This window comes from Purpureocillium takamizusanense, chromosome 5 (genome assembly GCF_022605165.1).
Source record: "Purpureocillium takamizusanense chromosome 5, complete sequence".
NCBI lineage: Eukaryota > Fungi > Ascomycota > Sordariomycetes > Hypocreales > Ophiocordycipitaceae > Purpureocillium > Purpureocillium takamizusanense.
Genome location: NC_063072.1, coordinates 1,345,708 through 1,372,111, shown reverse-complemented (window position 1 = coordinate 1,372,111; position 26,404 = coordinate 1,345,708). Strand labels below are relative to the sequence as shown.

The following is a 26,404-nucleotide window of genomic DNA, read 5'->3' as shown; positions in this document are numbered from 1 at the left end:
CCGAGGCATGCCGTTTCCGACATGTCATCCAATGCCCTTGGGAGACGCTCACCTTCCAGTTCCGGCGCCTGTCTTCGGGCGCAAGTGGAAGGAAACGAAAACCAGGACCGCCGCCTACCCACCGCGGTGCATCGGCTTGGCGGTGCTTCGCGGTGATGTGGGATGGATGAGCGTGGGCGGTCATTGAGCGTGTAAGACGGACCGGACCGTGTTGTTGAACTCGAGGCCGCGCTCACGCTTCAGCGTCCTCATCGACGCCCCGTCTTGGCGAAGAGAGAGCAGCAGATGAATAACTACCCGCACACCGAGACCTTTAGGCCGAAGCCTGAGCGCACAAGACGGACAACAGTTACAGCTCCCTTGCACGGCGACGCAAGACATTCACCACCACTCACTATATTTCACCGGCATCACAAAGTGGGAGAAAGAAATCGAGGTTCCGAAGGGGACCATCCCCGCACCGTTCCATCTCCAAGCGAGCGCCCCTCCGTCGATGTGACGAGACGAGAGCGCGCCGACACGGTGTGACGAGCGCAAAGTCCCCGCATGATCGGGCTGAGAAGCAGGCCACGGCAGAGCTGTGCGCACCTGGCATGGCATTACTCCGGCAAGGGGGGTAGGAGTTTTTTCTCTCTTTCGTGCTGGTCCCTCCATCGACATGCCGTCCAACGGCGATGCCGCGTGGGCAGGGACGACGAGGGATTCCTTCGAGGCCCGATATGCGGCCGCGTGGGTCCCCATCACCAGGTCCATGTACGCTCAGCACGTTCTTGGCTTCCTTCAACGTGGTAGTAGTACTACAACTAACGGCCATCAATAAGCGTGGGTCCTGTGAGGGGAAATCTCGGGGCGTTCGTTCGCCTGAGCTAATGCGTGACATCTCGTCGACGCCTCGTTGGATCATAGCCTTTCGACATCTGTGTGGGATACTAGCAGGTGGCGTGCATACTTTACCTTTCTGAACAATCTGAATGGCTGATCTGAGCAGAAGATGAAGGAGAGCCTGTTGGTGGCTACGAAACTATCATCTGATTTGCGAGATACTGGCAGAAAACATAGGGCTTCGCTTGGTGCGCGAATGATGACGATATTACTGCTCGATCGCCGGCGCCTTTTCAGCTGCGAGAGCCCAACATGCTGGAGCGTAAGAAGTCCACGAAGTGTCTTTACGGACAGGGAGCTTCGCCGAAAAGCGGAGGTGAGGACGGGATGCAAGTTGCACTCTCCGTGTATGCACCGCGCCTGATCCGATCAGGTTTTACTCCATCGACCCTGCGGCTACAATGCCAGCTGCACGGTCGCCCTTCGCGGACCAGGATCCATAGTGTCTTTGATGGAGTTTTGTACATCCGGCGTAGGAAAGTTCGAACCGCTGGAGCACCGCAGTCACCGCAACTACGCCTTAGATGATATCGGCGCCGCTGTGTTGCCAGGGCCTGGGGTGATGCTCCTGGACCATAAGCCAGGCCAGCGATTGATACGAGAGCCCCGAATCGCACGCAGTAACACGCAACTCCATGCTGCTTCACGTACAGTATGCTTTTCGCATATGCTGCGCCGGCTGGTATGCAAGCTGCCAGGAACCGTCTTGAAACAGCCGCAAGGTTGCACGGCAGGGGGCCGCGGGGGAGAGCGGCCTCGACGCGGGGCCACAACCGCAGGATTTGCCCTGATTGAACGTGAAGTCGAGTCTTGGGCAGGAGCATCTTGTCGCACCACCTTGTTCGGGTGCGACGAGACGGTTTCCGTGTACTGTGTGCCTGGCGATCGGGCAAGTCTGTGGTGCTCCGGGCAAAGATCGGCAGTGTAACCCACGCTCATGCTGTGTAGATTCTCTGTCGTGCGTCCTCGAACGCTTGCTTGAGTTAGTAGTCTATGCGCGACTTCAGCTTTTAGGCATGAGAAGGAGCTGCTCCGGGTGAGAAAGGAGGGCAGGTTATATATGGCCTGGGCAGCGTTGCTGCGGGTTGCCAAAAATATCAATCGCAGAGTCAGGCTCGAGCCAGGCCGACCCCAAGAGCCCTTCATGGAGGGTCGGCCGACGTGAGGACCAAAAAAAAGGTCATGCAGGGGATGCTGGGCTACGTGCCTGTGTGTTTTCAGTGCTTGCATCTCGTGTTACAGTGCATGGAGGCATTGTGGCGGCCAAGTGGCCTTGGGGGCTGCGGGTGCTGCTCTGATGGCCGCAGAGATACAGCGGCCGCATCCATCATTCACGCCACGTCTGACAGTTGGGAATCCGGCATCCATGGGCCGCGAGCCCCAACTGGGCTGGACGAACGATGGAACGATGCCTGCCGGGGAGAGCATGAACAGCATTGCCCGGCACTGGACAGGTTCCTGCGGGGGCTGCGGTAGAGAACGTGTCATGGCGGCCGCGGGAGTTGAAGCCGTGTGCGTATTCCCTCGTATGGAGACGAATGGAAGGCGGCGGAGCAGAGGCTGCAGCTGCTGAGAACTCGCATTGTCTCCGTCGATGGATGGTATGCATTCGAATTGGCTGATCTTGTCCACCACGGGGTCCCAACGCATAGGCCGCAGAGCGGCCTGACGACGGACGACTCGCGGTAGCCTGTACAGTAGTAGCAGCTGATGCGTGAGTGAGGCGGCGTCGAGAGCTCGACTGTCGGTCTCACCAGGGGGTCTTGGACAAGGGCCCCGTTTTGATGGGACGGGCCGCCCAACATGTGTGGTGACGATACCCTGTGCCGAGTGTGGCTGGACAAGGCGGGGGTCACGGGACGGTTGGAGGGAGAATCGAGCATCGCAGCGCGGCGAAGGTCGTCGACAGAAGTGCTCATCCCTCCGGAAGCGCAGAAGAGAGCACGCAATGGAAAGCCTGGCAGACGCTGACAAAAGGGAAGCTGGCATGGAATGGACTCATGGAGGCAGAAGAAAGCCGGGCAAAGCTTGCCAGGCAAAAAGGGAACCGAGTGAGGCGCGACTCGACTGCCAGCTCCAGAGCGGGCCGCGAATCGAATCGAAGCGGGGCGGCACCACCCCTACCCCTGGCTCGTGGCCCCGCTGCCCGGGAGAGGGAGATCAGGACCAGCGTGATCGCACGTCTGATTGGACTGTTCCTTGCGCCCACAGGCACAGCGAGCGCCAAACTCGGGCAAGCGCAGATGGTCGGCGCTACGACGCCGCCTTCCATTGAACGTCCCAGGAGGGTGCCCCGCTTTCGACCGCAGCCCCAAGGCGCCTCGAGCCCAACCACATTGTCTTCGTCCCCCTCATGCCTCGTCGCCTCGTTCGTTTGCGCGATGCTTCTTCCGCTTGCTGGGCGGCCTATTTGGAGACCCTAGCTCTGTCGATGGGCGGAGACGCCGGAGTGCGAGCGAGCGTGAGGGAGCCAGCCAGGCCACGGAAGAGGGAGGGGGCCGGCGACGCCTCGAATCCATCTGACGATGCCGCTGCTACCAGCTCGCCGCCGCCAACAACGACGGCAGCACTGCGCTCGCTGCCATCAACCAAAGTAGCGGCCATGCACTCTCAAAAGGGCGCCCTGTAAGGTACGGATCGCACGAAAAAGGACCAAGAAAAAAGGGTGGTCGGTTGTCCAGCCTCCCTCAGCGGCCAACGATCGGCTGTGGTGCAACGCGCAGATGCAACCCCGCAATAAGCCGCGCCGCTGCCCGTCTCCATCTTCAGCACGTCCTCCCCGGCGTGTCTTGTACAGCACAGCACAGCACGCACGTACAAAGCCATGTCTCGATGGACAGGTCGTTCCCCCAAGCATGCGTCGCATAACCAACGTGGGCTCTGGCTCAGACACCCACTCATCAGGCGTCGACATGGCACGATCGGCGGCTTCACGCCCGCCGAGCATCATGTCCGACGCGCGCCATGATTCGCCCCAATGCGCGCCCGCCCGCGCGGGAGAGGGAGAGCCTCGATAAGCGGCACCCAAAGACTCCCTATGCCGCGCAGAGGGGCCTACTACTAAGTTAGTAGTCCGTGGGCGCTGCGATATCCACTCCTGGCGCCAACCCCCGGTGCGTCCTTGAGCTGCCAATTCGTTGCTCGACCGACAATGTTGAATTAGGTCGGATCAACGTTCGACAAGACGAGCGCAAGTGCGGCCCATTCACGGCCTGTGGCTGGCCCCTCGCGGAGCAACAAGACGGTCATAGACCCTGGTTCGTGCCATGCACGCCTCGACGACTTGCTTGGGGGCTTGGCTGGCCCGGTCCGTACAGTATCCGCTCCCCATCTTTGCAAGTCGCCGTTGGCAGCAGGAAACAGGGCTCTAATTTTATGCGCTCGACAGTTCCCGGCCACTGACAGGCTGGCCTGCAGCCGTCTACGCGCCATGCTGCGACCATGTTTGGTCTCGCCTTCAAGGGTTGGCATGGGCCGTCCGCCCGTCACACCACACCATCTTTTCTGCGAGGCCCTGGCTTGGCCTGGTTCCCCCATCTGGCCATCCATCCATGCCATCCAGCCATGCCATCCATCATCCATGGATGATGCCCGCCGTCCGCCCAACCCTGCCTGGCCCGCCGACCGTGCTCCTGCTCCCCTGTCTGGTCCCCCATATCGCTGCCCGTTGCTGTGTCTCCCTGTCTGTCTGTCTGTCTGTCTGTCTGTCTGTGAGTCTGTGGCCTAGTTCCCTCGTGTCCGTCTGGATCCCCGTCTTCGTCTTTCTCACTCCCGACGCGCGCCTCGCCTGCCTCCTCTCTCCTGTCGTCTTTCATTCTCGTCCTCGTCCCCTTCCTTCGCTGTACTTCGTACACCACCACCTTCCTCACCTCTCTCTCACCTTTCTGTGTCACCCCGACGTCGCCCGCGGCTCCCCAAGGCGTCCTCTGGCATAAGTCAACGGGTCGCGCATATTCCCATTCCGCCTGCATTTGCATCTCGCCTGTGCAACCCCCAACCACGAGAAAGCCCCCAAGCGGCACGAAACAAGCGCCGACCCCGGCCCACTGCTCCTCCCCATCGAGCCATCACAGTCAGGACTTGTGCTCCTCTCCTGCGCCTCTTGGACCATTCCTGCAAAAAGCACCAGGGCTCCCCGCCGGTATTCCATCAACCTACCTCCTCACCGCAATACACATCGCAACCGAGACATACCTCGTCGGCGCCCTCGTCCTGCCCGCGTTTGTCCCACCCGAACTTGCCTACCGCCCGACCAGCGTGCGATCGGCTTGCCTACCCCGCCGCCCAGTGTCCGCTCCGATACGAGCCATTGCGGCGCCCGAGACGGCCCCAGTCTGTGCGAGGGTAGCCGTGTCCGCTCGCGGACAATAACTGACCTTCATGTGATGGGATAGAGGTCGACGACAAAACCGCCACTTGCCGCTCGTTTTCCCGGTGCCTCTGCGCGATAACACGCAACCCGGAGAGGAGAGGCTCGGCTTCATCGACGCCGCCGTGGCACGGTGCGAGTGCCGTTCCACGGGGACTGTCATCTCTGACCCTTCCAGTGGACGAATTCCCGGGGGTCTACCCGAAGCATCGTTCAGGTAGCAACGTGGAGGCTGGGAGCGCATCCGCCACCCGACCTAGTATTAAGCCGGCCATGTCCACTTCATCGTGGAATCGCACGGCCATGAGTTCCGGACGGTCGTCAACGGCCAGAGGCGCTCACCCTCAAGACGTGACGACCATGCCGTCAGTCAAGGATTTGAGACTCCTAGATCCGTGTGCCGCCACGGCATCCATGCTTCTATACGCTCAAGGTCCCTCGATTGTATGCTGTCACCACGATTCACTCACTATTGAGAGGAGATTTTCGAGGCACGCCGAGGAAGTCCAACTACTCGCGGTAGACAACCAGAGCGATATTGGTGGGGGTAGGCTGGTAGTGAGCTATGACGCCGGCCAGACTGCCATTGTATGGGACTTGATGACCGGCGATGAGGTTGCGCGCTTTGCCTCGTACGAGAACCTGACGGTGGCAGCATGGATGAGAAATGGAAACGTAGCCTTTGGTAAGCCTCTCATTCTTGTTCATTTGCATGTTCATGGGTTAACGGCAAGCAGGCAACGCGCAAGGAAGCATCATTCTGTTTGAACCAACAACTTCTGAGCACATCTCGTCACGTACAATCGACCAGATTGCTGTCACAGCACTTGCGCCGTCATCTGACTGTCGCACCTTTGCCATCGGGTAAGTGCGGGCGAGCAGCGGCACGCGCACCCCTTTGACCTGACTAACGGGCATCTCTTAGATATCAAAATGGATCGCTTCTGATTGCTACCCTTCAGCCTCGCTTCACTATTCTGCACAATTTGACAACCTCCAGGGGCCCCTCGCCCATAGTCACACTAGCATGGCATGCGTCCTCGTCGAAACAGAAGTCCGACATGCTGGCGGTTCAGACTCATGACGGCGACTTGAGGGTCTGGAGTGTGGCCAAGTCGTACAGCGCCGACGACCCAGCCAAGGTAGTCCGGATACTCCGCCGGAGAGAAAGCTTTCTCGCTGGGCCAAATTGGATGGGTTGGTCAAAGAACGGACGCATCATTCAATTCTCGGACTCGTACGTCACATATTTGCCACCCCTTATTCCTGAGCCCTACGCGCGCGCTTAGGCCAAGGTGCAGCCAACCGCTAACCCGCAAACACAGCGAGACACTATCATGGGATGTAAGGACAAAGCACGTCACCTTTGATTCGATACCCACGCTGGAGCACGTCAAAGGCCTGGCAGTCTACGGACCAGGCGCCACCCTGTTCACCATAGGGCCCAACTGCACAGTCCAGCAGTTTGACCTCAACTCGCCTTCCATCATGGTGGCCAACGTCCAACACCCCGCAAACCTCCTGCCGCCCTCCCCACCCAACTCAATCGAAGGCCCGGGGATCAAGTCTGCCCACTCAGCCACCACCATCAACACTTCCGACTCTGATGCCACTTCCGCCCCCGTGGAGATGAACATCTCGGAGAGCGACGAAGACCACGCGTCGCCCTTTGCGCGGATTGCGGCCAGGGGTGCTGACTCAGGAAACGATCGGTCTTACGACTCAGCTAGCCCGGTCTCGAGCCGCAGTGGCTTGTCATCACTTTCAAAGTCGTCGGCAGGCTCGCGGACGCCAGGTCGTCATCATGGCTCTCTAAGGTCGCGGGCCATGACTGAGAACACGTACATCTCGGCGGGGTCTTCGCTGAAGTCGTCTGTTAGCGGCAGGAGAGAGGCAGACACGTATTCCATGGGATACTCTCTGCCGACGACCAGCGTGCCATCGATAGCGTCGTCAAGATCCAGGCACAGGCCATCTAGGTTGAGGCATGAGATCCCGCGGAGTCCTGAGGACAACAAAGTGCACGATCTATTCAAGTATACGCGCGCACGACTCAGCGACATCCCATACAAGCACCCTCGAGGTGCCGACAACTCACGGCTTACCAATGACGATCTTCGGCGCCAGATGCTGAGCACTATTTTTGGATGGAACAAGGATGTGGAGGATCTCATCTTCGATGAAATGAACCGTCACCAGCCTGGATCTGCCAGTCGCATCTTGTTGGCCAAGTGGCTGGGCGACATGGACGCCGACATCATGGCTGGTAGCTCAGCGAATATGTCCTCGTCAGATTGGATGTTGCTGGCGCTGAGTGGCATTGGTGGCCAGCAGTCTCAGCATAAGCTTGGCCGAGCCTTTGTTCAGAAGCTGCTTGAGAGTGGCGACGTCCACGTCGCCGTGACCATTATGTTGGGCATGGGTGACCACAACGATGCCATCGAAGTCTACATCTCGCACAAGAGGTATATGGAGGCACTGATTCTGGCCAGTCTCACGTACCCAAGCGTCTGGGAGCGCCAGGCTGCCATCATCAGGAAATGGGGTGAGTGGGCTGTACAGCACGGGCAACAGCAGCTTGCCATCCGTTGCTTTGCTTGCACAGACCAGGAGTCCACGGAGCCCTGGACTTCGCCCTCGGCGGCGCAGCTCAACTTTCAGAGCATCACCCCCAGTATCCCAGAAGTGCTGAGTCCCCCGCTCTCTCCCCCTGGGGTCCAGCGCGGCCCGCAACGGAGCATCGCCAAGACTTCGGCACTGAAGCTCATCACCTCGTTCGGGGACCAGAGCCAGAAGTCAAAGTTTTATTCTCAGGGCGATGGGGGTCAGACACCAATCGCCGCTGGGGTAACGCCCATCGCCGAGTCAGCAATCTCTCCGGGTGGCTCCTATGACGCTGCAACTGCCTTTCTCCGGCCCTCCAATAATAGCAGGTTCAATACACCCACGTCGGCACGCGCCGGAGGCTCTAGTCTGAGCCGAGGCAGGCTGCCGTCCATCGGAGAAGTTCCTGCCGATCTTAATCGTGGCATGATCTCGGCGGCTACGGCTTCTCCCGCAGAGAACATGGACGTGCGTCCCGGGCACAGCCGCATGTCCTCGTCGGAACAAGAGAATCTTGCCGCTGGAATCGCGCTGCAGCGGGCCGCGACTGCCAGCCCCATGATGATGCGTGACCGATTCAACCGTGTCGTTGTTGGCAATGCTGCTAATACGGGCGAACGCCCGCCGTCTCCTAACCAGGACATTATCGCCAGGATGCGACAGGCAACGTCAACCCGCCGCAACGGCTCTCGGGATAGAATTCCGCGGGGTGTCAACCTACAAGTGCACACTGAACAACCGAGCCTCGCGGAGGTAACATCCCCGGAGCAATCGGTCTCATCTTCGACACGGTTCCACTGGCCTTCGAGGCGCCGGGGACCTGGTTCCGTTGCGAGCTCCATCACGTCCACCTCAAGCGCCGGCCGCAGCCTACGGACCAACCCACGGCACCGGGACGACTACATCCACAGCCTGGAGACGGCCCAGCATTATTCTACGAGGAATCGAAGCCGCCACGGGAGCAAGGAACGTGCCCGCGACTCATCGCGAGGCCGCCACGGCAGCAGGGAACGGCGTGCGAAGTCAAGGGAGGCATCCGAGGAGCGGGGCCGGACATCTGCGCGAAGCTGGACGAAGCCCAAGCGATCTCCCACCTCACCAGTCCCCATGTCACCGGAGGACTTGGCCATTTTGACGACCAATACGTACGTCGACGAAGCCGCGGAACCAAGCACGGTCAGAAAAGCGAGTGGGACGAAGTTCAAGAGCGGTAGTCGGACTTCCAGCCGTGGGAGCGGCCGCCGAAGTCCTGATGGACGACCCCGTCCCGCAGCGTTGGACATTCGAGGCAGGACAAACGATCGGGAAGGCGCCCACCAACGCTCACCCTCGTCTCCCCTGCCACTGTCGGCGAGCGCCCTGCACTATCAAGGGTCTGAGGATGAAGAAGACTTGAACAAGGCCATGCTTGCTCGGGAGACATTCCGCGCCAAGCACAGCCGCAGCGGAAGCCGTACCGTCGGCTCCCCGCAGGTGCCCAAGAGAGAAAGGTCAGAGAGCCGTCGCAAAGAAGCCGCCGAAGCCCTCGACACACTGACAGCTCTCGTCTCCCACGGGCGGGCCACATCGACAGAGCACGCAGGTGACCTCCGGCAGATGAAGGATGAGCGCCAGCGCAAGAAGGAGCAGGCTGCGCGAGAGCTCGAGGAGCGTCGGAAGTCGCTGGCCAAAAGACCGCAGGCACCTCAGATTCCGCACCCTAACGATTTCATCCCGCCCGAGTCGAGGGTCGGGGTTGAAATGTCGCAGACGAACGAGCAGGATCTGCCGCCGCGAAGCGCAACGGAGCCGCCCAAGAGCATGTATGCTCGCAGCGGGCCTGCCATCGGCCTGCCGGCAACGCCAAAGGCGATGAGGCTCATCCTCGAGGCCGAAAACAGCAAGAAGGTGGCCCAGGATGCTCCAGAGATGCCGCCGGTGCCCGTCACGTTTGCCCAGAGTCTCTCTCCCAACACCTCGCCCAAGAAGGAGGCGTCGTTAGAGCCATTGACGCTTTTGCCCTCAACCGTGTATCAGCCGCCCCAGCGCCCGATGATTCCTCGAAGCATGTCGGCGCCGATACCTGACGAGCCCGATCACGCAAGGTACTCTCGCAAGGCCAGTGTCGGGGAAGTTCGAGGTATCGACGAGGTGGTCGGAAGCGGCAGGCGCCGGTCTGGAGAATACTCGGTTCCGCCGCCGCCGCCGCCGCCGCCTCTGCCAGCGGTACGCCCTATGCTAAAGGAGCTCCAGCATCTGGCTGTTCCTCCGCCGCCCCCTCCCGCGCCGCTGCCGCATTCACGGCGTACTCCGAGCCAGGGAGCCATCGGCTCTGGCATGATCGAGATCGTAATGGACGACGACGAAAACGCACCGGTGGCGGCAGCGCCGAATGATGGCATGGTACCAGTGATCCCGCCCCCCGCGCCTCCATCAAGGGGCCACAACCGGGGCCGCAGTATCGGCGACGGTGGAAGCATATCGGGACGCCTGTCCAAGGCCACGGAGCGGCTCAGGTCGGCAAGCCGCGGGCGCAAAGATGCCGCTAGGACTGTCAGGTCGCCGTCGGTCGACCTCCCCAAGGATGCAGGGCTGATTCATGCTAGCCAGGTGAGGTCGCCGGTCGCCGGGGTGCCGCCTCCGGTCATGTACGACACGGAGCTGCTTCGTTCCCCTATCGACGGAAAGAGCAAACACCTCTCCACTGGTCTGCACCGAAGCGAGATGATTTGATGCGCATGCTTTCGAGCCGATCTTGTTTCAACCTTTACGCTCCTTTGGATTTTTTTCTCCCCAACTTCAATTCGTTCGACCACGGCGTGGCCCCCGACGCGGTCGCGAGCTGTTGCCAGCCTGCCAAGCAGATACGCCAGGCTCAGAAAAGCAGACGTAGCATCTAGACGCTTCAGCACCAGTTCTTGGATTGACTTCTGACTGCTCCTTTTATATCAGCCTTACATGTTGCGTTTTTGGGGGCATTTTTGGGGTTTCTTTTCTGGTCGCACGCGCTGGCTGCATCACGACGGGTGTGGTTCTGCAGGCGAAGCACATTTGTAATGGAGACCTTGCTGCATGTACCAGCTTTCCAGTCTCCATATCTTATGATTGATGACGATTGGGCTCACGGGCGGGGAAAAGGCCACACGGGACGGGCAGCAGAGGTGAGGGTGTGTATTCGTGTTCGCAGACGGGCGAGGAGCGGGCGAGGAGGCTTGCTTATACAATGCTGCCTCGCGGCACCATGTTGCGGGAAGGGGAAGAGTGTATCGAGCAGATCAAGGGGACGTGACGGTGGTCGACGGGGTTAGTTCTGTGTGGCATGCAATATGCAACGCAAGAAGCTTTTTTTGTTGGATAGCAACGAGATGTGTGTGGCACGTTTCAAGTGTGCTGTGCGCTGGTGATTTGTGTGTGCATGTAAGTGGCTGCGTGGTGACGATGGAGTAGGTGACTGGAGGGGGGGTTCGAAACCTGGCACGGGTAAAGAGAACACGATGAGGAAGACGTATTGAAGAGACTGCGGGAAAGAAAGTCAGTGTGAGGATTAATCCACGTTGATCTATCGGAACGGTTTCTGAAGTTTGAAAAAAAAAAAAAAAAGAAGAAGGCGTCGCATTCTCCATCTCACCCCTCCATCCCAAACCCCCCGCGGTCGTGATCCAGCCCGCCACGCGACGGGGGAGAGGTCTCTGCAGAGTGAATCCTCCCTCAAGGGTCATCTCCAAGTGCTTAGGGCACGCACCGACGGTCGCGAGTTGCCTGCGCGAGCGGGCGGCCACCGCGGCGTTCGGGCTGGGCGCCAGCGGGGGGGATCTTACGGGGTCGGGTGGTGGAGGGACGAACCAACAGAGTTGGGACATGCGAAATAAGTGCGAGGTGCTTCGCCGTTGAGCCATGACAGCCGAAGGTTTCGCGGGCTTTTGGGGGTTATATACCCTACCTACCCTACCGTACAGGTAGGTTGGGGGGGGGGGGGGGCGCCCCACCTGGGACCGCTAATCACCAGCCCAGGGGGACTACGGTGGGCATTCCAGCAGGGGCTTCCCGTCTGTAGTGGGAGATCTGGAAGCTGGTCCACGGGCTGCTCGCAGCTCCAGGTCCACCAGGAGAGCACCTGCAACAACCCTCCATCTCTCAACTCTCTGCCCGTGGACTCAACCTCTTCCCTAAACCTTCGTCCAGCTTCCGGTCCAAACAGCACCATTGAGCTGCCCACGCCTCGCGATCGCGGCATTTGAACTATTCCACGCCGGCCGACAAGCTTCTACTCCTACTTCATAGGTCTGCGCCATCTCCAGAAGCATCGTCATCGCGACATCGATCCCTTTCCCCCTGGGGGGACCAGGCAATGGCCCATCACTGAGCGCCCGTTACTACTACCACTCGCCTCGAATCGTCTCAACCCCAACCAGTACAGCACACGATCCAGACCCAGCGAACGGAACGAGCGAGCGAGCGACCCAAAGGGCAGCAGTCCGAATCCAAAACAACGAAGAAGGCGAAAACAAAGCCCAAAACCGCCCGTGATGATCACCACGGCCGCCCCGCGCCTGCGCATCCGCCGGCCCTCCCCCACGGCCGCCGAGTTCACCGTCACGACGCTCCCGCCGCCGACGCTCGCCCTGCGGCTCCTCGGCGCGCTCCTCCTGGCGCTGCGCCTGGGCCTCGCCCTCGCGACGCTGCTGCTCCTGCGCGCGCGCTGGACCACGTGCCCGCTCGCCGCGCCGCGGCCCGCCTCGCCGCGCGCGCCGCCCCCGTCGCCCCTCTCCGCCGACGCGCTGTGGTGGGCGCTCGACGCGTGGGACCGTGCGCCCGCGGGAGGCGAGGCCCTCGCGCGGCTCGCCTCGCGGGCGCCCCTGCCGCTGCTGCTGGCGGGCGCGGCGGCCGCGCTGTACCTGGTCGGCCTGCGCGCGCACCGCTCCGAGTCGCTGCTGGTGCTTCGCGGCCTGGGCGTGCAGACGACCGAGTCGGCGGGCACGTGGTTCTCGGGCGCGGCCACGCGCTTCATCCCCACGGAGAAGATCCAGGACATTCTCGTCAACGAGGCGTTTCGCCGCTTCGAGGTCCGCTACTATCTCGTCGTGGTCGTCGAGGGCGAGGAGGATGTCGTCGTCGTGTTTCCGGGCCTGCTGCCCAGGCGTGGCATCGTCGAGGCCGTGTGGAGAGGCGCGAGGGAGTGCCTGTACGAGGGGCGCGCTGAGGATAGCAGCAAGGGGCAGTCGGTGTGAGCGAGGGAGAGCTGAGGGCGTGTGGTCTGTTTTGCGCAGGGTGGATGAAGCGGGATGAAGAATTACACATATGATACCCCCCTTGTTTTTTTTTCTGAGCGATCATGGGCTCTGCATCTGCTTTAGACCGTGGAGCTTTCCCCATCAGTACTACTAGACGTGAAAGGACGAATACACAAGGCGACACCATGTTGTCTCTTGAGCACTCATATGGTGGTATGTATTTGGTGTGATTTGTTTGATCCATTATGCACATCTCGCTTGGGCCGACTACTCGTCAGACGTTGCCTCGTCTCCTCGTGGCCTACCCATGCCCTTTTGCTCACGCATATCCTCGGCGCTGGCGTAGCCCTTGCGCCTGGCGTACTTGTCGTTTTGCTCCTCGGGCGACTGCATCATCTCCTTCCTCATAACGGGCACGTACTTGCCCGCCAGCCGGCCCGCGTTGCCCCCCTCGTAGACCCTCGCGCTGGCGCTGGCTCGACCGCCGCCGCCGCCGGTGGGCGCCGTGCCGGCCGGCACGCCCTGCTGCGAGACGAGCTGCAGCAGCTGGTTGGCGAGCAGCTCGTCCATCTTGCGCTCGCGCCACAGCTCCCACAGGCCGTCGACGACGCCAAACTGCCCGTACTTGTTGGGCGCGTACTCGTCGCCGACGTAGATCCATTCAAGCGCGTCCGTCCGCTCCGTCAAGACGCGGTCCCCACCGTCAGCGGCGGCGGCCCCCATCCTCCTCGCCTCCTCGTCGAGGTCTGGGAAGAGGCAGTCCCAGAGCACGAGCGGCACCTCGTCGGCCATGACGTAGCTCGGCTTGCGCGGGTTCGTCGTCACGTCGAGCAGCTCCGAGATGAGCGAAGGCTTCTCGAGGCCCTGGCCGACGAGGAAGAGCAGCGCCACCATGTGTCGGATCTGGTGCCACAGAAACGCCGACCCGCGGACGTGGAAGTAGTAGACCTTGGGGTACGGCTCGCCGGCCGTGGGCATGCCCGGCCCCGCCGCGAAGCCCGCCTGCCCGAGGTACGGGAGCGCCGAGGCCACGTCCTTGACCTCGACCACGTCCGACTCGAAAATGCGCCGCCGGAAGTTTGTGATTTGCTTGGCCGGGTCGACCTTGCATACGTTGCGAAAGTCGTGCTCGCCCTCGAAGCGCTTGGCGGCGTCGCGCATCGCCTCGATGTCCAGCCACCCGGTCCTGACACCGCCGGTGGACCGGGTGCCGGCGCCGGCGCCTGCCAGTGACGGCTCCGGGGTGAAGGCGGGCTGGGTGAAGAAGTAGCGGTACTGCCGCTCGCGGCACGAGAAGCGGGCCGAGAAGTCTGGCGGCGGGGAGGGGCACCAGGCCAGGATGCGGATGTCCTTGGGCAGCAGTCGGTTGAGTATGCGCGGGTAGCAGAGCTCGTCCTTGGCGTCGTCGAACGGCTTCTCCTGTGCCTGATCCTCCTCCACCCCCTCTTCGAGCTCGACGTCCATCATCTCGTCTGGTCGCTGCTCGACCGCCACGGCGCCGTCCACGTCCAGCTTGGCCCTCTTCTTGGGCAGCGGCCTGTTGCTCCTTACTCGCAGACCGACAACCTGGCCAAAGGCGCTGACGCCGCGGTCGGTCCTTCCACACTTGGAATACTCGCAGCAGTCGAACTGAACGACCCTCTCGTCCTCGGGGAAGATGAGGCAGGCCTTGGTGAGGGCGTTCCACAGCTCCTCCTCGATGGACGGCTGGTTGCCCATGGCTTGGAACTCGAAACCGCCGTAGTTCTTGCCCAGGTACGCGAGCTTGAGCGCGATGAACCGCGTCGAGTACCGCGACGGATCCATCTTGCGCTTCCCCTTGGGCGGCTTGGCTTTGGGTTTATCGACGGCGGCGGACGTGCCATCCTCGCCGATGGTGTCGGGAGCCCGCAGCCCCGTTTCCGCCGGCTCGGCTGGAGTTGGAGCCGCTGGGCGAGCTGCCAGCTCGACCTCGAGCTCTCTAACCCGTTGGATGAGGCCCGTCTTAGTCCAGGCGTTGTAGTTGCCCTCGCCTGCCATCTTCGCGTTGGGGTTGGCGCCGCGCGGGAGTCGCAGACTTCTGGCGCTGGAGGGAGAGGATGACACCTGGCGGGTCTGGGCGTACGTTGACCTGATGCCAGCTCTGTCAAGTATGCCCGCAGAGACGCTGCGCCCAAAGTGCCCGCAAAAGGGACGCATGTAAGTCGGTGCAGATTTTACTGCATCACGGGCTCTGAGTCGGCGCAACTGTGCTTGTAGCTTAGGTAGTTGCGAGAGAGAAAAGCGGGCTAGTAAGGCTGCTGTGGCTCGTGCACTGCGGAGCGTGGCGGGGATGACCCTGCGCCACAAGTAGGCTGCCCTTTACACTATCGAATCGCCCGGTTATTATCCATCACACTCACTCATCAGTCACTGCTGCTCATCCTCACTCACACGCCTCATTGATAAGCCTCATCACAGGGCCTCTTGCGCCATGGATGCCGAGGTTGTCAAGCTGCTGCTTGTAGGTGATGAAAAGTGCGGCAAGACAACATTTCTATCGTATGTATCTGTTGGAGTCGGCCCACGGACCCCCGTCTTCGCTATTCCCAGCTGACGGCGATGCGGCAGGCGGCTCAGCGCTGGCGAGCATACCAATCCGATCCCGCTGCTTCGCGACATTGATCAGCCTTACATCTTCAACATCAACCTCGGCAGCAAAAAATACTGCTTAGAGTTTTATGATACATCATGCCCCGACAATTGGCGACTCCTCGACCCGGACGTCGTTGTCATCTGCTATGACATCAGCCAGCGCCTCAGCCTCATCAATATGAGGCGCTACGTGAGTCTCCCACCTAGGATGCGCCGAAATTCTGTGCCTGGCGCTTACCAGGATGCTCGCAGTGGCTCGATGAAGTCAAGAGGGCCTTTAAGAGGATAGACAGCTTGCCCTTGGTGATACTCGGGCTGAAAAGGGACCTGAGGTCGGAGTCGGATCCCAACGGCATCATATACCCGCAAGAGGCGTACCAGGTCGCGCAGACGATGCGGGCAGACCGGTACGTCGAGTGCTCCGCAGTGACGGGTGAGCTGGTAAAACCGGCATTTGAGGATATCTGCAAGACAGCGACCAGTGCACCGTCGGAGACGGGTGGCAAGAGCGAGGGTGGCTGTACGGTACTTTGAGGAGCCAGGCCCTGCATGGTTGGCATAATGGCAAGCGAACCAGTCTTATGCGGCGGCGTCGTCCATATTCACATCTCCGCCCTCGGCGGCTCCCCCGGCTCCTCGGTTGTGCTCGGCGGCCTCAAACTTGCCGAGGACGTCGGCAATGATGTCGACCATCTCTTGTTGCTGGTCCTCGGTGAAGCGCTCGCTCATCTCCTCCACGACGGTGTTCAGGCCAATAACCGACGCCGGACGCAGGTTGAGGATCATGACGACCTCGCCCTTAGAGAGGTCGAATGGGCGTAGGCGCTCAAGGAGCTGCGAGATGGACGCGGGCGTATATGTAGTGGGCTCCTGGCTCAAGGGCCCCGGGGCGGTCCGCAGATATTGCAGCAGCTGCACGGGTAGTAGACGGCGCGGTCAGCCAGGTCCGTCAACAGCATGAGTAGTAAGCAACTTGAGCAGTCACCCACCTCCTTGACGACAGTCTCCAGGTTCCCCGGGCCGCGTCGCTTCTTGCTCTTGTAGCGCTGGCGCTGGTCCACGAGGTGCTCGAAGACCTCGTAATTGGACAAGACGGCGGTCTGGGACTCGATGACCTTCATGTCTGCTGGCTGCGTCCCCTGTCTCTGTCTCTGTGTATGTGGGATATAGTGCAGATGTGAGCGTGCGCATGAGATGAGGAGCCTTGAGGTGTAGCAGCAGCAGCAGCAGCAGCAGTATGGGCAAGCAAGGTATGGACGGGGGGTGTGTGGTGTGCGTTCGGGCTGCGACGCGTGTAGTGGGTGGGTGGGTGGGTGGGCGACGATGGTGCCGAAGGGAAAGAAAAAAAAAGATCAGTCCCCCCGCCCACCGTGCGGCGGCGTGCTTGAAGCGGTTGGACGGGAGAGGCGGGCAAAAAAAGCAAAGCAGAGGCGGGATCTGAGGCTCTGCAGGTGGTGCGGGAACACAGACGGGGTTGACAGCGGACGTGCGTCTGTGACCGCGTCTGCAGTCAGACGCTCACGGGAGTGCTCGATCGATTGATTCTCCAATGATGAAATTCATTGGAAGCGGCCGCCGAATTTTCTGGTCGCCGCGCTGGCCAATGCGTTTGTGACTGCAGTTGCCAGTGGATTGCATTGGATTGGCAAGATTGGGTTCGTTTGGATTGGATGGGTCCCATCAATTGGAGTCATTGAATCTTGTAAGACGCCCGCCCGCGCTGCCCCCTCTGTGCCGCCCGCTGCCGGGCGAGCAGGCATTCCATTTCATGCACGCTGTGGGACGCGTGGGTTGGGGACGGACACGACCTGCAGTGCGACGGGTGGGATGGAATCCGACTCCGACTGCAGCTGATGTTACAGCGGAGCTTGCAGGGCTGGCCAAACGCTGGAAGGGGCGTCCACTGCAAATCGGCGTGTAGGTCGGGCCTGAGACAGCGCACAGGGCGTTCTTTATAGCACGGGGCGGGCGGACGGTGGGCCGACGCTGGCGGGGATATCGAGGCAACCAGGGCGGTCTCACGCAGCAGCTGGCGCTGTGCGCGGGCGCGGCGTGCTGTCGTCCGCGAGCTACCAATGGTTCAATGCTGGGTATAGTACTAAGGTAGGCGCCAACGTACGCTGCTAAATAGCCCAGGCTCGCTCGTCATGTGCGTGTGCAAGAACCTGTACAGTACTAACCCAGCACCTCTGGCCTACTAGCTGGGAGGCGCTGCCCGCCTCCATGTGAGCGAGCCCTGGTCCCCCAAAAGTTGGTGTGGGCAAGTACCGGCGGGGTGGAGCCGAATCGTACTCTCGCACTGTGCTGCGGCCACGGGCTGAGGGCACACGACCTGGCGAACGACTTGTTGCCGCCTGCAGAATCCAGAGGAACGAACGCCTGCAGGGCGACCAGTTTCCTTTTTGTCTGCCTTGGACATCTGCACACATGGAGGGGGCAGCGTCGACTACTGCTGCTACACACGTCAACCGGCCTCACGCTTGCGCCATCGCTTCGGCCTGGTCTCGTCGCGCACGCTCACGAGCCATTGATGGATGGATGGATGGCACATACCGAGGGGGCCCGCCCGAGGCGGAGCTGCCCTCTAATGGAAGGGACCCGGAGCCCACACGGGCGGCAAGCTTCGGGCGGTACCACAGCTGTTGGCCGCCCGGTGGGAGACGCCATAAAGCACAGTATGAGCAATTCCCCTCGCGTACTGGCTGGCGCCCTGAATACCCTCCCGCAGCGGGCGCAACAACCCCGCCATGCAAGTGTCCGCAGGCACCCTGCATACTGTCGTCCTGATTTATTTTGTCCAGCTCGCCGATGCGGTTCCTTGAGTCAGAGAGAGAAAAAAAAAGTCTCGCTCCAGCCGACCTTGCTTGGCCAGCTTCGGCTCCATCCATCCCTCCCATCTCTTCTCTCCTCCTCCCTCACCCACATTTACTCACAGCTTCCGCTCCCGTTCTCCCTCCAGTATCGCCTCTCTTATCCGTCCGTCACAATGCTGCTCTGACATCACTAGCCGGCATTTCGTTCGCTTCCGCCTCGCGCTGTCGTCGTTGCCGCCTGCGCCCGTCACCGTTGCTCATCACGCCCTCGTCTTACTGCCGCCAAAAAAAATTTGGCTCGCCGCAATCGGCCAACCGAACGAGAATCCTCGGCTAAGAGCCTCTGACGTCGGCCCCAAACTCCCCACTCTTCTCCGGCTCGACGGGTCTGGTCTGGCGGGGGACGAAAAAAAACCTGCGACGGACGACTTCACGCACACGCCCGATCCTCCCCCATCCCCAAAGGGACCCAAAGGGAGCCAAACAGGTGGCCCTCATTCGTAAGGCTTGCTCACGAGACCACGACTCCCTTCCTCGCTTTGGACGGGTGTTGCGATTTCGCTGAACTCGCCTCGGGCACCCATCGACTCCTCGGCCGTCGACTCCGATTCCTCAGCCTAGCTCGCGGGCTCCGTCCGACTGCCTCCACGACCGGCGACGACTCACCGCAACCTCCGTCATGGTCCGCAACATCGTTCTCCTCGGCGGCAACTCGCACCCGCAGCTCACGGAAAATGTCTGCAACTTCCTTTGCATCCCGCCCTGCGACCGCATCCTTACAAAGTTCTCGGGTGGCGAGAGCCGTTGCGAGATCAAGGACTCGGTCCGCGGCAAGGATGTCTACATCATCCAGTCCGGCTCTGGCAGCGTCAACGACAATCTCATCGACCTCTGCATCATGATCTCGGCCTGCAAGACGGGATCGGCCAAGCGAGTCACCGCCGTCGTCCCGCTCTTCCCCTACTCTAGGCAGCCCGACTGGCCTTACAACAAAGCTGGTGCGCCTCTGTCGCGCGCTGCCGACTCGTCCACCACGCACGATTATACCTTTGAGAGCGTGCCGGCCACGCCTCGCCCCGGCGGTCCTCGCAGCAGTGGCCTTTCCAATGGCGTCAACAACCTCGCCGAGAAGCTCTCCAAGAGCTCCATTGCCGAGAGAGTTCCTGCCGAAGCCAATGGCGCTGCGGGAGACTATTTCCCTAAGCGGTCAGACACGCTCGCCAGCCAGGGCACCAATGGTCGCGGTCATCACAACGACGGATCACTGTCATCCCACCGCAGTTTCACCACTCACGACTATGAGAACCAGAGTGCCATCACCAACTTCCAGCCCAAGCCCGGATACAAGCAGTGGGTTGCCCAAGCCGGAACGCTCGTCGCCGATCTCCTCACTTGCGCCGGCGCCGACCACATCATCACCATGGACCTTCACGATCCGCAATACCAGGGCTTCTTCGACATCCCCGTGGACAACCTCTACGGCAAGCCCCTCATCCAGAACTACATCCAGAAGCATATCCCCGATTTCAAGGAGGCTGTCATCGTCTCCCCCGATGCTGGCGGCGCCAAGCGAGCTACCGCCATTGCCGATAGCCTCAAAATGGACTTTGCTCTCATCCACAAGGTATGGACACTTGTTATCGGGCTTGCTTCATGTCGCTGACACAGTCACAGGAGCGCCGCCCCATCAAGTTCACCAATCAGCGTAATGCTAGCATGATGCTTGTTGGCGACATCTCAAACCGTGTCTGCATTCTTGTTGACGACCTCGGCGACACGGCCAACACCATCACCCGGGCGGCCAAGTTGCTCAAGCGCGAAGGCGCTCTCAAGGTCTACGCTCTCCTCACCCACGGTGTCTTCAGTGGAGATGCCATTCCGCGCCTCAATGCCTCTGCCATTGATAGGATCGTCGTCACCAATTCGGTTCCTCAAGAAGAGCATTGTCGTCTCTGCCCCAAGCTGGAGGTGCTCGACGTCTCGCCCATTTTTGCCGAGGCCATCCGTCGTGTTCACCATGGTGAATCCATAAGCAGGCTCTTTGAGCACGACTGAGGCGACTGGCCGCCTTGATCCCAAAGCGCCCCATACAGGGAATGGGGCCGCAAGGGCGTGATGTCTCTTATCGAAGACATGACGCCTTGCATGACTCGGTTCTGGATCGACTCGTTTCTCTTTCCGTCGTCGGCCGCCCGTGCGCGCGCATCTCAAGCGGTTCAACCCCATCACGGCCTGTGGCCGACCAAACAATTCTGCACACTGGACCATTTCCGGAGTTACATTTTGAGGAGCTTTCTGGCACTATTTTGCTTGCTCCTGCGTCTGAAGTTTTCCGATTGTCCCATCGGCAGTCCCGCTCAACAGCGTTCGACACTGGAGAAAGTGACCAAAAACAGGGGGGGAGGAGGCCTGCGCCGGCTACGTGGCTGCGGATCTGCTGGAGCGCGTGACACACAGGCCCAACACTCTGCAATCTGTCGTGGTGGCGGCGGCGGCGGCGGCGGCGGCGGCGATTGCTGTCATCGTGGACGAGTTGTTCTTCTTTTCTTTTTGATTCCCACTGCTCTTTCCAACCCGTACGCGCCTCTTTTTTTTTTCGCTCCTTGGACACATCGACGAGAAACAAGGCACACGTGGGCACAGCGAGTGAGGCGGATAGTCCTCCCCATCTATAGAAAAACCAATGGACCGTAGAAAAACTTGGACACTAGATCGAGCGCGCGCCCTCGTGCTGGCTTGTGTACCACCACCACCACCACCATTCCTGCTACTCATCATATTAGACTCTTTGTCTTTTGTCCCCTCACCGGGGCCGGGGAGGGTAAGGGAGGAAGAAAAGGAGGGAAAGCATAGACTTATTGTTATTGGCCGGCTACGGCAGACGGGGACGGCGTTTTTTGTTTGTTTGCGAGGGCAGCGTCGCGTGGCGCGAGCGTTAACGTTATCAATGATACACACACACACAATATGCATGTCACATATGTGCGGCGCATGCCTGTCTACCTGGGATATAATATGCATGTCACTCGGTCACACTCCCAAAGTGCCTTACGAGCATGTCACTCTACTCGATTTTCAGCCATCCCATGGTCTTTAAAAAGCACATCATGTTTGACTGCCTACGTCATCCGGTGGCACAGGTTCTGACAGGCCTCGCTCCTCTCCACTGCTCGTCGCCTCCTAGACCAGACAGGTACAATAGGATTCAGTGTAAGGATCCCGACCGAGTCATCGTCTCCGGAAATGAGTCTTTGCCCATGCGTAGCGCACTCGTTGCCCGTTCTAGATCGCACGGTCAGTCGGCTGTTCTTGAGAACGACTACCTGTGCCTCCTCGCTCGCCTTAATGCAAGTTGCCGAAGCCCACGCCATGTCAAACGCAAACAAGCCTCTAGCGCCAAGACAGCGTCATCTCCTGCATCTCGGCTGGAATTTGCCATCCGTGTGCCGCCGCGGCTCGTTTGTATGCCTCGACAGCCTCGGAGATATTATAGTCCATGCCTTGCATCGACAAGTCCAGCCTCGCTGCGGGATCCAGCTCACAAAGTCCCAATCGAACTTGCAATAGGACCTTCTCCATACTCAAAGTCGGCAACCAGCCAGAGTTGGTCAGCAGCTCTGAACAGATGGCGCCCCCCATGGTGACGTGGCCGCCACCACCCCTCGAGAATGGCAAGAACCGTGGCCGAACAACTCGCACAAAGGGCGGCGACATGGGAAACCCGGCTCCAAAGCGCACCTCCAAGACGATGCTGGTAACGCCCAGGCGTATCATGTCTCGGCCCAGGGGTAACGAGGTGTCAAAACTATGCAGCTCAACAATCCAGCGGAAGAGATTGTCGATTGCTTCCATATTCACACTCCAGCCCAGCTCGCAAAAATGCATTGTTGATTGAATCCGGTGTAGATCCTTCACCTCCCGACTCAAGACCTTGAGTGCTTGAGAAGAAGAGGCAGCCCAGGACGGCTCAGGCAGCTTCGGGATTGAGCTAAGATCGAGCGTGCCTGGGACGTATGGCGTTAGCCTCCTTTCTGTTGATAGAGTCGGAGCTGAGCCTTGTGGTTTCGTTTCCCCTTGATATGGGCATTCGGTCGCGGAGTCAGGGCCCAGCAGCTCCAAATCGTCCCCGCTCCAGTCATCGTAGCTGATCTCTTCGGAAGTGAGTTCGTCCGCATGTTCGGCATCGCCGTACTCTTTACGCAGCTTAGAACGCCTCTCAGGCGGTATCGCGTCCCAGGGCACCAAGAAGGGCGTACCATGTGCGTCCAACAATTGCGTTGAGGACGCTTGTGGCACATAGCCTTTGAAAGGCTGCTTCTTCTGGGCGACGATCCACTCGTTGATTGCTTTGGTCACGGCCTGGCCATACTCGACGTACAGATAGCGGCATTGGACCCAGTCAATTCGATTGACAACATAATGCGGCGTGGTAGAAACGAATTCTTTTTTACGGTTGACGACTTCACAAAGGCTGATGGCCGAGAGTGGCGACAGTTCTGCGTTGGACCAATCCTGAGGCTGAAACGAGGAAGGCATAGTGTTAGCAAATACTCGCACGTTAGCTTTGAGGGGAGCAGGAGGCTGTTGACATACCATGGTGTACAGGCGCGGCCGTGACCCGCCAGGATGGTCACGAGAATAGGTATTGCTTGTGCCCATGTGCGGGCTCAGATATATGCCGTTGCCATACGCACGACCGTGCGATATCGTCGAGAAGTCAAGCCCTGTGCGAATTATGCTGTGCCAGTTGCCCATGGGGCTCCCGTGCCAGGCAAATATCGTTGGAAATTTCGTGCTGCCTTTGGCATTGACATGTTGCGCCGCCTTTTCAAACTGACTTTCCTTACCCGGCGCTCCTTGCAAGAAGCGAAATCGAAGATAGCCAGGAACCCCTTGGTCGCCATGTGTAAACTTGTGTGTAGTCTGTGGGTTTGGTCGCGCGCCTTGATCTGGAATTTGTTGATCGGGGACGAGATGCGATCTGTTCGAGGCGATGATCCAGGTCAGAAGGACGACGAGTGACCGATCGACACGATCCCATTCTGAAAGTGCTCGTTCGGGATTCTTCAACAACCAGTCCCTCATTTCCCGGACAGGAGGAATGCAGGTCATCAGAAGGGCAAGAGACGCTCTTTGGTCGTCGTCCGAAAGGCTTAGCAGGGTGTCGTCAAAATCCAGCACCAAAGCTGAGTTCCAACCAGGTTCCTTCGACAGGTGGAACTCTTGCACTCGAGATCTGATACTGCTCGTGGCAGCAGGGGCCACTGTGAACGTCCCAGATAGGCGCGTCATATGGATGGACCCTGTCGCCGCATCGCTATCGGCGCGGCAGACAGCAACCTCCACGGCTGGTTCAATGTTGATTCCGTCCGTATGCACGACGTGAGGGCCTGCGTGGATAGCAGGAGCACGACGCTGTGGGGTACCGGGATGGGGAGACTGACTCTCGCTCTTCTGAGTATCCGCAACCAAGAACAATTGTCCTGTTCTCACACGAGCCTTCCAAATTTCATTTCCGAAAGGTACGCGCACCGAGGTAAACGTCTCGTTTACTCTCACAACGGCACCTCGAGCGGCTTTGTTCACGTTTGGTACTTTAACGGCGAGAGCGAGCGGGACCTCTCGGATCCTTGCAGTCATGACCGCTGAGTAGAGGAGGGACACCAAAAAGTCAACAACAAGGGGGTTGTTGATGATTTCGTGCTCAATGCTCGGACCAAAACCAAGGGACAGGTACTGGTACAGGCATAGCGGCTTCTCGCAGACGTACGGCTTCAGGCATCCTGAACCAAGTCCTTCGCCCATGCTTTCCTGACACGCAACGCAAGACTCAGTGCAGCGAACGAGTTGTCGAAGAGCAAACTGCATTGCCACCAGCGGGATGCTCACTTGATCCTCATCGTCGAGGGCATAGTCCACCTTTAGCGCCTCAGGAGCGTCAGGGCTGATAATGGCCTCTTCGCCCACGTCCATGGGTTGGATGTCATCGTCAGGGTCGGTTTGTAAGCGACGAAGCAACTCGTGAGCCGTACCCCATGACGTGCGATATCCCCTTCGAAGTCTCAGCAGAGTATGCAGGCTTTGATTCAATTGCCTATTAATCGGTGCCGACATGTGGTTTGCGAGGAAAGCGGACGGGTCAATCATGTCATCTTCGCTGGACTTTGGGTTCTCCGATGTCGTAGAAGACTGTCGTGTTTCGCCAGTTCCGAAGAAGGCCTGGGAAGCGGCTTTCTGAGACGGCTTTGGGGCGGCGCATTTGCCGAACCGAAATTGCACGTCCAATTGTTTTTCAGGGAGAGCCTGATATCTGGCAAGGCTGGGGTATCCGTTGGCGAAGTGAATGAGGAGGACCAGGTATTCGCCAGACTTGAGGCCCCAGGCCTCGAGGACATCTGATGGTAGTCCGAGAACCGATACGCGAATAGCAAGAGAAATGAAGCGTGGAAACTGCTGTGGCTCGGCCGGAAGAAGACCTATGATGAGCCTTGCAGCCTTTGCTTTGTAGAGCGCACTCTTCAGTTCCGCCAAACCTGAGTTCACGATGTTCCCGGGGGCGGGGCCGTTATTGTTGTCAGCCAGACGAATATTGTGATTGTTCTGTTCGTCCGTCGCCGTGAGTGGGTCGTCCCATCCATCAGCGTAGTCTTCATCCATGAAGGATGCCTCATCAAAGTCCGACGTCTGACTGATATCCCCATCATCACAGTGTGTTGTCAGTGCCGTCGCGAGAGAGTCGGACAAGAAGGCGAGGATTTCGCATACGGTTCCCTGGGCAGGTATTTGCTCCGAAAGCGCTTGGAGGTTCTCGGAGACGTCGGTTTTGCCGGAGCCCCCGTAGGATGTGACGAGCATGAATGTGGCTCCCTTCGTGTACTCGGTGACATCTGCCATTCGGTTAGGTGTGGGAGATGACGAGCTGGAGTCCCAAAAGGTGACATACCTCGAATCACGAGTTCCATATCGAAGACGACATTCATGGACTCGTCCGAATACGTGAAGGCTATTCCGTCTTCCAGTTCGCCGCGACGGATGCTAGACACATGGCCGAAGGAAGTGGTCTTGGCCAAGGCCAAATCACGGTAGAATTTCTTCAACGACATTTGCTTGGCCTAGAGCCAGCATCTGCTGGCCGATAGCAGAGGGTGCTTGGCACTGACTAGCGCCGTGAGAACAGGCAAGGAATAAGTAGAAGGTAAAGCGGAAATATGACGAGGCGAAGTACACTGGCTTGGTCACCCAGTTGCCGCGCTGGGGAGGGTGGTGATGGGGCTGTCGGTGGATGTCGTCGAATATCGTAGCAAAAATGCGAACTGGGGCGTTTGCAGGTTGCAAGAGGAGAGATGGGGGGACGTGAGCCAGGTCGGGTGCTTTTCAGTTGACATGCGCAGGAAGAAGGGGGAAGCAGCCCGCCTGCCGGTGCGGCTGTTTATACCTGAGGTGCTGGCCAGCTGGCGGGCAGTGAATGCCTAGTTGGCCGTGAACAGGGCTCCAAGGGCTTGACTCGTTTGGGCGACGGTCACTGTGGGAGCTGACTGAAGTTGAAGCTTGCAGAGAACCCAGCCGACCCAATCCAGATTCCGGGGCGTCCTTCTGGACATGGCATCTAGTCGAATCTGGCGCAATGAACACCCGAGAGTGGCGGCGCTGCACAAGACCTGCACTGCACGCACGCACGACCCCCCAAGGCCCATCCTTGCGCTGCATGGAAGACAGAAAATCCTGGACACCCAAGAAGGAAATGCAACAAGGTTTCCATGAGGCACAGTTTGGAAGGGAGAAAAAGGCATCGACCCCAGTTGAAAAGAGTTGCAGCCGTCATCGCCCAACCAACGGAGGTGAGACGCTCTCGAAACTACCTTTCACTAAAAGTAGTGAGTGGGTTAGGCCAGTCTTGAACTGATGCAAACCTC

General features: G+C 59.6%; 7 protein-coding genes across 7 annotated transcripts; 4 read left to right on the top strand and 3 right to left on the bottom strand.

Annotated features, from left to right (window-relative positions):
• Window positions 1-3,210: 3,210 nt before the first annotated feature.
• Window positions 3,211-11,403, top strand: JDV02_005995 (uncharacterized protein). The gene is made up of 5 exons (XM_047987344.1): window positions 3,211-4,189; window positions 4,271-5,936; window positions 5,989-6,115; window positions 6,177-6,488; window positions 6,577-11,403. The coding sequence occupies exons 2-5, from the start codon at window positions 5,525-5,527 to the stop codon at window positions 10,565-10,567; spliced, it is 4,842 nt and encodes a 1,613-aa protein (XP_047843329.1). The 5' UTR covers window positions 3,211-4,189; window positions 4,271-5,524; the 3' UTR covers window positions 10,568-11,403.
• A 564-nt stretch (window positions 11,404-11,967) lies between these two features.
• JDV02_005994 (uncharacterized protein) lies at window positions 11,968-13,268 on the top strand. Its single transcript, XM_047987343.1, has one exon. The coding sequence runs from the start codon at window positions 12,361-12,363 to the stop codon at window positions 13,060-13,062; it is 702 nt and encodes a 233-aa protein (XP_047843328.1). The 5' UTR covers window positions 11,968-12,360; the 3' UTR covers window positions 13,063-13,268.
• Window positions 13,258-15,303, bottom strand: DEG1 (tRNA pseudouridine(38/39) synthase). Its single transcript, XM_047987342.1, has one exon. The coding sequence runs from the start codon at window positions 15,241-15,243 to the stop codon at window positions 13,333-13,335; it is 1,911 nt and encodes a 636-aa protein (XP_047843327.1). The 5' UTR covers window positions 15,244-15,303; the 3' UTR covers window positions 13,258-13,332.
• A 144-nt stretch (window positions 15,304-15,447) lies between these two features.
• On the top strand, window positions 15,448-16,745 carry JDV02_005992 (uncharacterized protein). Its single transcript, XM_047987341.1, has 3 exons — window positions 15,448-15,585; window positions 15,655-15,868; window positions 15,931-16,745. The coding sequence occupies exons 1-3, from the start codon at window positions 15,518-15,520 to the stop codon at window positions 16,210-16,212; spliced, it is 564 nt and encodes a 187-aa protein (XP_047843326.1). The 5' UTR covers window positions 15,448-15,517; the 3' UTR covers window positions 16,213-16,745.
• On the bottom strand, window positions 16,258-16,799 carry JDV02_005991 (uncharacterized protein; the record flags this gene model as incomplete). The annotated part of the gene is made up of 2 exons (XM_047987340.1): window positions 16,258-16,590; window positions 16,668-16,799. The coding sequence occupies 2 exons, from the start codon at window positions 16,797-16,799 to the stop codon at window positions 16,258-16,260; spliced, it is 465 nt and encodes a 154-aa protein (XP_047843325.1).
• A 1,773-nt stretch (window positions 16,800-18,572) lies between these two features.
• Window positions 18,573-21,385, top strand: PRS5 (Ribose-phosphate diphosphokinase). Its single transcript, XM_047987339.1, has 2 exons — window positions 18,573-20,115; window positions 20,166-21,385. Exons 1-2 carry the CDS (start codon window positions 19,171-19,173, stop codon window positions 20,544-20,546), a joined length of 1,326 nt encoding a protein of 441 aa, XP_047843324.1. The 5' UTR covers window positions 18,573-19,170; the 3' UTR covers window positions 20,547-21,385.
• A 278-nt stretch (window positions 21,386-21,663) lies between these two features.
• Window positions 21,664-25,594, bottom strand: JDV02_005989 (E2 ubiquitin-conjugating enzyme; the record flags this gene model as incomplete). Its single annotated transcript, XM_047987338.1, has 4 exons — window positions 21,664-22,684; window positions 22,748-23,009; window positions 23,085-25,378; window positions 25,435-25,594. 4 exons carry the CDS (start codon window positions 25,592-25,594, stop codon window positions 21,882-21,884), a joined length of 3,519 nt encoding a protein of 1,172 aa, XP_047843323.1. The 3' UTR covers window positions 21,664-21,881.
• Between the last annotated feature and the right edge of the window lie 810 nt (window positions 25,595-26,404).